This window comes from Dasypus novemcinctus, chromosome 1, assembly GCF_030445035.2.
Source record: "Dasypus novemcinctus isolate mDasNov1 chromosome 1, mDasNov1.1.hap2, whole genome shotgun sequence".
Taxonomy (NCBI): domain Eukaryota; kingdom Metazoa; phylum Chordata; class Mammalia; order Cingulata; family Dasypodidae; genus Dasypus; species Dasypus novemcinctus.
The window spans coordinates 125,436,930-125,449,576 of record NC_080673.1 but is presented as its reverse complement, the minus strand read 5'-3'; the positions used below and the strand labels follow the sequence as shown (position 1 = coordinate 125,449,576).

General features: G+C 34.5%; 1 protein-coding gene across 1 annotated transcript; it reads right to left on the bottom strand.

Annotated features, from left to right (window-relative positions):
* Window positions 1-10,258: 10,258 nt before the first annotated feature.
* Window positions 10,259-12,145, bottom strand: GK2 (glycerol kinase 2). The gene has a single exon (XM_012529970.3). It carries the CDS (start codon window positions 12,110-12,112, stop codon window positions 10,451-10,453), a length of 1,662 nt encoding a protein of 553 aa, XP_012385424.2. The 5' UTR covers window positions 12,113-12,145; the 3' UTR covers window positions 10,259-10,450.
* Window positions 12,146-12,647: the final 502 nt, after the last annotated feature.

The window sequence follows — 12,647 nt, the reverse complement described above, 5'->3', positions numbered from 1 at the left end:
AGTTAATCTAACTTATGGACTATAATTAAAAACAATATTGTTATATTATTGCATCAGTGGCAAAGAAGGTACTATAGCAATGGAAAGAATGGAAATTTCTCTTTCCATTCTTTTCAGTGACACTTGCCAAATGCTTTAAACCATGCCAAGAGTAAATTGACTGTCACCAGGATTGTCAAGTAATGCCTTAATTTATAAGTCTCTGTTTATATTACACACAATGAAATCAGTAGTGATCTACGAATGACTATAGTTTACTTTTCTTTAGTACTCATCTGAGATCTAATTAGAAAAGTTTAGAAACCAGAGACTCACCTAGCTCTTCTCTCTTTATATCCGTTTGGCAGTAGAACTAACAACAATAATAATAGCAAACTCTTATGGGGAGCTTACCAAGTTCTAGGAACTAATCTCAGTTCTTTACATATGTTAACTTATTTATCATTCATAAAAATTCTATGAAATGGGTACTATCATCCACATCATCATAATCATCATCATCATTTTTATTTTAGAGTTGAAACTGAAGCTCAGAGAGGTTAAACAATTTGGTAAAATTCACATTGTAAATGGCAGAATCAGTTCTTAAGCCAGTGATTTAGCTAGTGTCTGTGCTCTTAACTGCTGCTCCATGTTTTCTCAGGAACTGAGGCCATCACCCATGAGGCAAGGATATGGAATTTTCATTATTACTACTCAACGTAAGTCTTCCATAGGGCCCTATTCCCCAAAGTAAAAAAAACTAATGTTCTAATTGACATTCAAGACTTAAAAATCTGGCTCCAACTTTTATTTCCCACTTCTTTTTAATATTATTTTCCTTTTTTTAAAACTGATAAGCTGATAACCTCTAGAACTTGTCTCTGATGCTATTGCTTGTATTTCCCACAATTAAGTTTGTTTTTATCTCTCCAACTTCATCTTTTGATATCCTGTCCATATTAGCAGTCTGGTTCACAACTACTGCCTTTATAAAATTTCCTCTTTTAATTCCAGACACAAGTGTCCTTCCCTTTCTGTATCATTTACTGCATATGCCACTCATTTGTATATTCATTCATTCATTCTATGTATATACTCACTATATAGTATTTCTCACATGCTGTCTTACTTCATAATTATTTCTTTATATCACTTCCTGCTCCTAAAAGACCATAAAGTCTTGGAAGGTAGATATTTCCCGTGGTGCATAGCAAAGCAAGAACTTAATGAATATTAAGGATTGATTTATTGATAAGCTACCTGACCAAACTAGGACTTGAAATTTGATGTTCATGGCAGATTATTACTATGATGATCAACATTTTCTCTTCAGAAACTTCTGTGATTATCAGTGAGACACAAAGTACAGGAGAAGGAAATTTACATATGATTTAGCTATACTAAATTTGGTATAAAAATAATCAGAAAAGAAAAAGACAAAAGACAAATCTTGATTTTGTAATAAAGAGATAATTAACATTTATTTTTCTTCTGTTACATAAGTGGCGGGCATTATGGACTGTATACAAGGACTGATTTTGTTAAATAAATAAATTTGAATATTCAGTTTCAATCTTATATGGTTAGAGTTAACCCCAGTAGGGTTAAGATAAAGGAATTAATGAAAAGGAATGAATAGAATCAACAATATTGAAAACTAAAGTTATGTGGTACTTATAAGATTCTTGAGTAATGATAATTCAATAGCTGTTTTCCAAGACAAATATATTAGTGACCAAACTTCTCAGACTTTTAAATATCACTAGGTTTCCCACATATTTGTCCCTAAATAATGAAGAGAACATTTGCATTTTAAGAGAAAATAATGATATTTTCTCAATCCTGTAAAAAGGAAAACACCATGAGCAAAGTCTTATTTTATGTCTCTAATTCTGGCTGCATAGAAAATGTGCATAGATTTTCTTTAATTTTACATCTTCAGAGAAAACTCAGCTGCACTGTGGTGAAAAGATCATAGGACTCTCACTTCTTCACCTCCTGTAAACACCAGCTTCTAAATCTTCAAAATAAGAGGTCTGATCTCCATGATTTCTGATTTTTAACAAAAATTCATTAGGTATATATTTTAAATTTAAAGTTTTGTCTAAGTCTTAGGTTATCTCTTTATCAGTCTCTGACATCTGGAAAATGAAAATGAACTTCCAGCTTTCCCCAGACAACCATCAATTACATGGCCAAATGAGACACAATGAGCTGCTATGGAAAATATTTTGTAAAAGTATCTGTACGTTTTTGTTCATGCTCTTATTTGTAAGTATTCTTGATTCTCATAATTTACATTGGCACTGGTATGAGAAGATGAAATTGTAGTGACCTCAGAAACAAATGAGAGAGAACTTATATACAAACAGAGAAAGTATTGGGTAGCCAAAGAGCTAAAGGGTAGGGACTGTGAGGGGATGAATGAAAAGCAGATAAATGATAGTCCAAGTACTTATCAAGCAAACATTTGGTATGTAATTTGTTTTTGATACTATTGTAATGAATGTCATTCTTGTCTATGGACAACATGCCAGATCTTTAGCACATTGCTGCTTGGTGCCCAGTGGGCAGCAAGTGCTCAATTGCCAAAGCCATTTTTTAGTGCATGTTCATCTGCAGGATATTAAACAGATTGCCGTCTTTTTGAGGTTTGTGAATATGAGTAATAAATAGCATATGATCTAACTCAATGGATTTGTTTCAGGAAAAAGACAAAAGGGAGAAAGAAGAAGGGACCATAAAAATGGAGGAGGAAGAATAAGGAGGAAAAAGAAGAAATTTGTACCTTTCCCTGAAATGGAGGGATGAAATAAGTAAGTCTGAAAGGATATGAGTATTATGGAGGTGAGTAGTAGGCTAGCAAAAAACGGTACATCTTCCAGTTAACCCTCAAGTTTCTGGCATATTTCGTGATTAAGGAAGTGGCTCTCAAAAAGTTCTGTAAACATTATTTTATCAAGGATAGAAAAATCACTGGAGAACAGAGAATGATTTCATGATAGTCCAGAACCTTCCAGAATGTGCCTGGCTTAATTGGCCATAAAATTCTATGTGTATATGAATATGTGTTTGTGCACTAAATTATGCATTGTCTAAGACATAACCCTAAGTCTTATAATAAAGAAATCCCATTGACAAACTTACTAGTTTTACTCTCATCATGTAAAAAGACATAACTGAGTTGTTTGACAAAGTCTGAGAAAAGTGCTATCTATCATTTGGGTGATGCTAAAGAAACAGTAGAACCTAAAACCCTGGCTTTTAATCTTGCTTCCAACATGTTTTCATGGTACTGCATAAGTGATTTAATATTTTCACTTCTTTGTATCACATTGGTGTTAGACTAATGTCTAAAGGCCCTATCCAACTTCAGTGTTTTCTGGCAATATGAAAATGTTCTTGGCATTTTCTTTGATAACATTGTTTTTAGAAAATACTAAATTCTATGAGATAAATCATATTTCTCAGTTTAGAATTCTTCAATTTTAAAGTGACACTCTTTATGGATTGATAAAATGATTTTATTATACTTTTCCTCAATTCTCTCAGTTGAAACAGCTAGATATCCACAGCTTTTTTGAAAGAGTTGCAAAGAAGGGAGTGATCAGTTGATTCAGTGACATATATTTGAGGCCAGGTAAACATTATCTTACAAGTGGGGAGAAAGTGCAGGGAAGGACAAGCGAGAAAAGACACTAATCAAAGCTGGTCACATTGCTGAGGCTGTACTGATATAGAAATAGAGACGTTCAATTAGCAGGTGGCCTAATTCACTTCAGAGAAAGAATTAGACAAATCAAAGTTATCCTTGTGTGTAGATTCTAGGGCATTTTTGTCCTGGTTTTCCCCCAGGTCTCTTTCTAAGCTCTTAGTATAGGCATATAGTGCCTCATTACTTTTTTTGGCTTGTAAATGTTTTCCAAACTTGGATTTCCTCTGACCCTTGAATACTCTGATAACTGAATATAAGGAAGGTTTTTTGATTTTTACAATGAATGAAATTCCATAGATGGTTTAATGCAAGATTATTAACTTAATTTTATTGTCTTCTACTTTTTCCCACCAAAGGTCATCTTTTCTTTACTTTTTCTAAAATAAATCTGTTTGCTGAAGGTATATTTGGTAATCAACTGTAATATATGCTAAACAAACAGGCAAGGAGCACATGCAATTTCTCCAAGGCTCAAATAAAACAGGCTACAAAGATTCTTAATGGAAATTGTGAGAGGTATTTAAACATTACGTTTATTACATGTATTCATTTTGTTTTGATGTAGCACTCACAATAGACTATAGAGCTGCCATTTCAGTGGGAGGTTAAAATAGGTGACTGAATTGATTTTGCTAGAAGTTTATTCTAGGGGTTCTTATTAGTTCACGATTATAAACACAAGACACATGATTAGAGATGGTTGGAATGTTGCTGCATAAGATTCCACCTAAATGAGGAACTGCTTAATATAACATTTAGATTCACATATTGGAACCAAGAGCTTACTCTGAGTGGAACAATAGCTTTCCTGGGGGGTTATAGTTATTAATACTAAAATGATGATATATGTACCAGAGACATAAATCTTCGGTCTGTTCATATGCTGGTTGTGCCTTGAATCTCAGCAGAGTTGCAACACCCACTCTCCAGTTCATCTGACTTGCCCAGGACAAGTAATAAAAAGGATGATGATGGACAATGTCCATCCCCAAAAACATATAGTATCTACAGCCGCAAGCAAGACAGTTCCAGTCATCTGTCCCATGGAATCTAAGCTACCTCTCACAGTGGGCATCACCATGCCCAAACCCTCAATCTTGAAGAATGAAAAAACATAAGGGGGGATGCAATTATGGACTAAAGTAGACATGGTTATTCTAGCAATGGAAGAACTTGTAACATTGATATAAAGGCAGTGGTCACCAGAGATTCTGAGGGGAGAGAGGGAAGAATAGGTGTAACATGGGACATTTTTGGAACATCAGAACTGTTCTGAATGATTTTCATTGACAGATACAGGCCATTATATATTTTGTCAAAACCTATAAAAATGTGCAGTACAAAGGGTAAACTATAATGGAAACTCTTGACCATGGTTAGTAGCAATCCTTCAATATATGTTCATCAACTGTACAAATGTACCACACTAATGAAAGAAGTTGTTAATACAGGAAAGTGTGGGAGGAGTTGGAGGTAAAATATATGGGAATCCTCTATTTTTTCCAATCAATCGTTTTATGTAATCTAAAGCTTCTTTAAAAATAAAATTTAAAAAGGATAATACAAGCACCAAAAATCAGGCACAAACAGATTCAGGATTCTTTGTGGCATGGGGAGGGCAGGATGCTTCTCCATCTAATTCCTGTACATTTGGTTGGCATTCCTAGAACTAAGCTAGAAATGATTTAGTCATTTAATATTGCTTCTACAAGGATAACACATGGGGTGTCTTAATTAGATTTAATAGTAGCATCTTACTGTCATTAATTTAATCATTTCTTGCTTTTCTCTGGAAACATTTAACATTCCTTTCTCTTCATGACTGTCTTTGTTTATTCTCTCACATTCTCTGTCTTTCCCTTCTTTCTGCCACACATTTACCCTCCCTCTCTTCCCCTGACCCTCGGTCCCCATCTCTCCAGCCACCACCTACTTGTTTTAATTCACAAAATCCATCCCTGGAAAACAGAATCTGAGCTAGATGATTTTCATTTTCCTGGTTAGTGTCCCAGCTCATGCTTTTTCACTCACACATATGCCTGACATTAAATGATGACTTGCTGTTTCATAGCATGCGTACAATGAGGCCCCATCATCATAATTTAACCATCTAGGTCTGCTTAGTGGCAATATAGAGAAATTATTAATTAGCCAATTTCATAATAGAATATACATAAGCTCCTTTATAGCCTGAGGCAAAGTGCTGTAATTTACCAATATCATCTGAGTTAAATTATGACAGTGAGACTTATAAAGGCAAAGATATAAAAAAAGGTAAAGCTGATAATCACAGCAGGGTGTATGGAGTGAGTGAGGATGAAATTCTGAGTTTGAGGGCTTTTAGTTTGGTTTCCTTTGTTTGTGACTCTTCATAAGGTCATTTGCAATGGTCCCAGGCTGAGAATTATGACCAGATAAATGAAATGGGAAATTAATTTGTTTTAAATGATGCTAGACATTATCATGTATTTCTCCAGACTAATCACACAAATGACTTCAAATAAAGCTCATAGACTTATAGAGATAGAACTGGCACTCCCCATCTTAGCAGACTGCAAATCAGTGAGGATACATCAATGTGAATAATAGAGAAGAATAAAGATTGACCTATTGAGCAAACTTTGGTTATATTCCTTCAGAGTTTGAAGATAGTTTATTTTTTTAAAAAATGTTGATATAATAAATTTCACATATTTAACATGTTCAAATTGATTAATTTGACATATATTCACCCTTGAAACCATCACAATTAATATAGTGAACATATTCATCTGCCCCCCAATTTTCCCTTTAATAATCTGTCCCTTCTACTCCTACCTTCTTGTCTCCTCCAGTTCCAAGGCAGTTTTTCTCATTGTACCAGAGTTTAAATATTTTAGAATTTTATATGAATGGAATCATATACTATGTGTATATTCTTTTTTGAGTGGCTTATTTCACTCATCTTAATTATTTTGAAATTCATCTGTATTCTATTGTGTATCAATAGTTCATTTTTCTTAATTGCTGATGTGGTTTTTAATTGTATGGGAATACCATAGTTACCATTTACTTGTTGAAGGACATTTGAGTCGTGCTCTATTTTTGTCTATAACAAATAAGGTGCTATGAACATTCATGTACACGTCTTTATATTGACAAACATTCTCCTTTCTCTTGGGTAAATACCTAGCATAATAAGATAGAGGTACCTTTACATTTTTAAGAAACTGTCAAACTTTTTTTTCAAAGTGACTGTACCATTTTACATGGGAACTAGCAGCATCAGAGAGATATAATTTCTCCACATCCTCACCAACACTTGGTTAGTACTTTTAATTTTAGCTGTTCTAATAACAGTGTAGTTGTACCTCATATGGCTTTTCTTTTTTAGTTGTTAGTATGGTGAACACATTGCCTGGTTTCTAATTACACTGATTCATTATCCCAGCTTTCCATTCCTGGGATAAACCCCACTTGGTCATGATGTCTTTTCCTTTTTATATATTGTTAGACTAATTTTGCTAAAATTTTGTTTGGAATTTTTGCATCCTCGCTTACAAAGAATATGAGTCTGCAGTTGTTTTTTGTAATGTCTTTGTAATAGGGTAATACTGTAATGCTGACAGAATGAGATTGAAACTATTCTCTTCTTCCCATTTTTCTTCAGTTTGTATAGAATGAGTATATTTCTTCCTTACCTGTTTGATAGCTTGGGGAGTTCTTTGTGGGAAGATTTTTAAGTACAAATTCAATTTAATATAGGGCTACTAGCATTATCAGGATTTTTCTTGAGTGAGTTTTGGTACTTTGTGTTTTCTAAGGAATTTGCCTATTTTATCTAAGGAGTCAAACTTGTTGGCATAAAACTTTCAAGGTATTCCCTTATTTTAATATCTTGAGAATCTGTAGTAATGTCACTCTCATTCCTGATAATGATAATGTATGTTTGTCTTCTCTCTCTCTTTTTTTTTTTTTTTTTTTTGTGGTAGTCTGGCTAAAGACTTTTAAAACTACCGAAGAGTTAACTTTTGGGTACAGTGATTTTAGCTATTGTTTTTCTGTTTTCAGTACCACTGATTACTGCCATCATCTTATTACTCCCTTTCTTTTACTTTATTTGAGTTTAATTTGTTCATCTATTTCCAAATTATTTTTAAGGTAGAAACTAAGGTCATGATCCAAGTCATTTTCTCTTTTCTAATATAGATTTTAGTGCTATAAATTTTTTAGTACTGTTTTAGCAGTACTCACAAATTTATCTCACAAATTTTGATGTTGAGTTTTAACTTTTATTCAGTTCCAAATATTTTGTTTTCCTTTTTTATCTCTTTTAACCCACAGAGTATTTAAAAGTTGGTTCTTTGTTTCCAAAATATTTGGGGATTTCCTACAGATCATTTATTGATTTATAATTCCAATGTGTGACAGAAAATATTTTGTATTATTTGAATCCTTTTACATTTGAGGCTTGGTTTATGGTTTGAGTATGGACTGTCTTGGAAGATGTTTCCAACTCACTTGAAAAGAATGTGGAATTTCCTATTGTTAGGTGGCATATTTTATAAATGTCAGTTAGGGCAAGTTGTTTGATATTTTTTAAACCTTCTATATCTTTCTAAATTTCTATAAAATCTTGAAGAGATGCTGAAATCTGACTAAACTTGTAGATTTGTCTTTCAGTTCTGTCAGATTTTGCTATATGTATTTTGAAGTTCTTTTATTAGGCTTTTCATTTCTGGTTCTGTTATTTCTCATGGTTGAATTGACCTCCTCAGCATTACAAAATGTCCTTCTTTATCATTGGTTATATACCTTGCTTTGAAATCTGTTATTAATATCGCCAATCCAGTTTTCTTTTGATTAATGTTAGCATAATATGTCTCTTTCCATCCTTTTATTTTTAATATTTATTTTTTATTATATTTGAAATATAATCCTTGGAGGTAGAACATATTTGAATCTTGCTTTTTAAGTCTAATTTAATAACACCTACTTCTTAATTGGGGAGTATTTTGATCATTTACATTAAATGTGCTTATTGGTATGTAAAAGCTAAAATACATTATCTTGCTGTTATTTTCTATTTTCCCATCTGTTCTTTGTTGCTTTTTAAAAAATCAATTTTCTGTCCTTTTTGGGATTATTTGAATAAGTTTTTTGACACTATTTTATCTGCTTAATTGTAATTAATTGTAATTTTTTGTTTATTATTTTATAGGTTATTTTAGGATTTACATTACAGATCCTTAATTTATCACTATATCTTCTAGTAATATCTTTTCCAGAATATCATAAAAAACTCCTGAGATTATACTTCCATTTTTCCCCTTCCAACCTTTTTGCTATTATTTTCATAGTTTTCTTTTCCATGTAATTAAACCCCATACTACATAGTTATGTTTTTAAGCCAATTGTTTTTTTATCAATTTTTTGTTTGAAAGCAATGTTTAGTGCAGTATTCTGCAGTTTTTAATTTTTTCCCAGCATATGTTCAGCTAAGATAATTAAATACAAAGGTGAGGTATAAGAAATATAGTAAAAGTCAGAATAGAGTACTTAAAAAAATTTTTTTTTGTCATTGTTGCACATTCATCGTATTTAGTAAATATTTTGGAGCACTACTGCACCACATGGATTATAGTTTACATTGTAGTTTATACTTTCCCCCAGTACATTCAGTGGGTTATGACAGGAAATATAATGTCCAGCATCTGTCCCTGCAATATCATTTAGGACAACTCCAAGTCCCGAAAATGCCTCCACATCTCATCTCTTCTTCCCTCTCCCTGCTCTCAGCAACTACTGTGGTCACATTCAATATATAACATATATTTTAAGTTTAAATATTTCCTCTTAAAAATTTTTTTCCTGGGAAATAATCTGCACATCCTTTGCCCCAAAATGTATACCACTGCTTAACCTAAAATACTTATGTATATAGTGTTTCATAAAAGGCCATCCCTGTTATAATCTCACTACAATATGCTCTTAATTCATAAACAGGCTACTCCATAAGAAGTACATAGACATGTATGTTATACATATGAAATAAAAAATATTACAAGGAGAGATGCAAAGAAAAAAAAAGTAAAAGTGTCCTTCCCTATAAAATCCACACAGAAATTCAGTGTAATTAGTGAGACTGTGTAAAGTGTCTGAGGAAATTTAATTATGGCAAATACTTTTCAGGAATATATCTTAGCAATGAGTGCACTAAATTTTCATTTTAAGATTTTATTAAATATTACCATTAAACATGCAGTGAAGATGTTGTATTCTCCCTAATATATAGAAAAGGGGACTTTTGGGATCCATTAAAAAACAAGTCTTTCATTTTTAGCGTGTTAGTAATAACCCCTTAATGCAAGTGTGCATAGCCTGGACAACAAAATCCTAGTCCATAGTTTCTAGAATATGTTTCATGAAAAATTACATAAATAGAATCTGAACTCTTCCTGTATTTAAAGGGCATGGGATAAGATATTATGGCAAAGGAAGGGGTCATCCTTAAGGTGGCCAGCCTAAGTTTAACTGTAAGATGTTAAAACAACAACAACAACAAAAACCACACACCAAATGTTTCTACAGACTTTTGCTGCTGTATTTTTAAAATTTCAAAACACAGGTCTATTTGCAGGGTTCTCATAAGTCACAGCAAGTGGTTTATAAATAAAATTATAGTCTATGATACTGTCATGGCATTAAGAGACAGAATTCCTGAACTTTTCCATTAAGTGAAAAAAAGATGCTGGAATTTACGAGTTAATATTATTATGGGATACCAGAGATGTATCTTGCTCCAATTAACATTATCATGCTACTCACTATAAAAAAGCCTAAGGGCAAACTATAGAAGATACTAGGGTTTGCACTTTCAGGAGACTGACGTGTAACCCAACCCATGGACTTCACCACAGCTTTCTTCCACCTAGAATAGCGAATTTCACTTTCTGTGGCCTTGATTTGTGGTTCAAACCGTTCCTTCACCATGGCTGACAAATTTTCATCTTGTAGAGACCAAACCCCGACTCCTTCTGCAGCTCCTGCTACCATGGCAGCTCCCAGTGCCATTGTTTCAGGCACTGAGGACTTTACTACTGGAATATGCAGAATGTCTGCCTGTAGTTGCATAAGAAGTTTATTATTCGTCATTTCTCCATCTACCTGCAAATGACTGAGTGGAATTCCACAGTCACGGTTCATGGCATCCAAAATCTCTCGGGTTTGAAAACAAACAGCTTCTAAAGCAGCAAAAGCAATATGACTTTTATTGGTGAACTGAGTGAGACCACAGATTATCCCTCTTGCACTGGGCTCCCAATAAGGTGCATATAACCCTGAAAACGCTGGAATGAAGTAGCATCCATATGAAGAACCTGCTTCTTTAGCAAGAATTTCAATTTCTTCCGAGGTCTGTAGAATTCCAAGATTGTCTTTTAGCCAGCGAAAAACTGCACCAGCTATAGCAACAGAACCTTCCAATGCATAATATACTGGCTTGTCTTTGCCCAACTTGTAAGCCACTGTGGTAATAAGGCCATGCTCAGAAAATACACACTTACGACCTGTATTACATAGTAAAAAACAGCCTGTTCCATACGTGTTTTTGGCTTGTCCTTCCTGGAAGCACATTTGCCCTACTAATGCAGCAGACTGGTTCCCCAAACACCCAGATATTGGCACACCTTCTAAGGACCCAATTTTCATTTTGCCATAGACCTCAGAAGAACTAAAGATTTTTGGAAGAATCTCCATTGGAATGTCAAAAAAGTCACAGAGCTCTCTATCCCATTCTAAAGAATGAATGTTGAAAAGCATTGTCCTACTTGCATTTGTTACATCTGTGCAATGGACACCTCCATTAACACCTCCGGTCAAACTCCAGATAAGCCATGAATCAATGGTACCAAAGAGAGCTCTACCTTCTGCAACCGCGTTGTGAACTTTTTTCACGTTGTCGAGCAACCAACGAAGTTTCACTGCACTGAAGTAAGTGCTGAGTGGAAGGCCTGTCTTGGACTTGACAAAGTTATTATTTCCTGGAATTTTTTTGCTAAGATTCTCAACGGTAGGCTGGGTTCTTAGATCAAGCCACACCACAGCATTATAGAGTGGCTCTCCAGTTAACCTGTCCCAGACGACAGTGGTTTCTCTCTGATTGCTGACACCAATAGCTTTTATGTTGGATATATTAATATTAACCTGGTGTAGCTTCTCACACGTTTTCTCAATACACTCATAGACAGACTGTAGAATTTCCTTAGCGTCTTGTTCCACCCATCCTTCTTGTGGAAACTCCTGTGATATTTCCACTTGGTGTTTACTAAGTATTTCCGCTGTTTTTGAATCGAAAATCAGAAAGCTAGTGGAGCCTGTGTTCTGGACCACGGCCCCCACTAACGGCCCCACAGCTACTTTCTTCGGGGCAGCCATTCAACGGCTTGGCTTCTCACAGCGGTTTGCTGAGGCAGTTTCCCCGCCCCCCCGGACGCTCTCGGGCCGTTTCCAGGGTGACGGCAGTGCTTTGTGAGAGACCTGCTTGCAGCAAGTCAGGAGCAGCGCCAGGCGCAGGCGCAGTGGGAGCTGTTGGCTGAATAAGCGGCAAATGCAAGGAACCCTTTAACTGGCTTAGCGCCCCGCCCCTCCACCCCAAGCCCCGCCCCCAATTGCTCAAAAACCTTACTTTCTTTTTTTAACAAGAGAAGTTGTAGGTTTATAGGAAAAGCTTGCATATAAAATATAGAGTTCCTATATACCAACCCATCATTAATATCTTTATTAGTGTGGTACATTGGTTACAATTCATGAAAGGATATTTCTAGAATTATACTTTTAAATATGATCCATCATTTACAATAGGGGTCACTGTTGGTGTTGTACAATGTTATGTTTTTTCAAAAGTGTTTTATTCTAGTTACATATAAAAATCATGCTTACCTATACAGTTGCAATTTCCAGTGATCTTCAC

What these genes read in the sequence shown, in the direction of transcription:
- GK2 (XM_012529970.3), bottom strand. Translation starts at nt 12,112, where the DNA reads ATGGCTGCCCCGAAGAAAGTAGCTGTGGGGCCGTTAGTGGGGGCCGTG.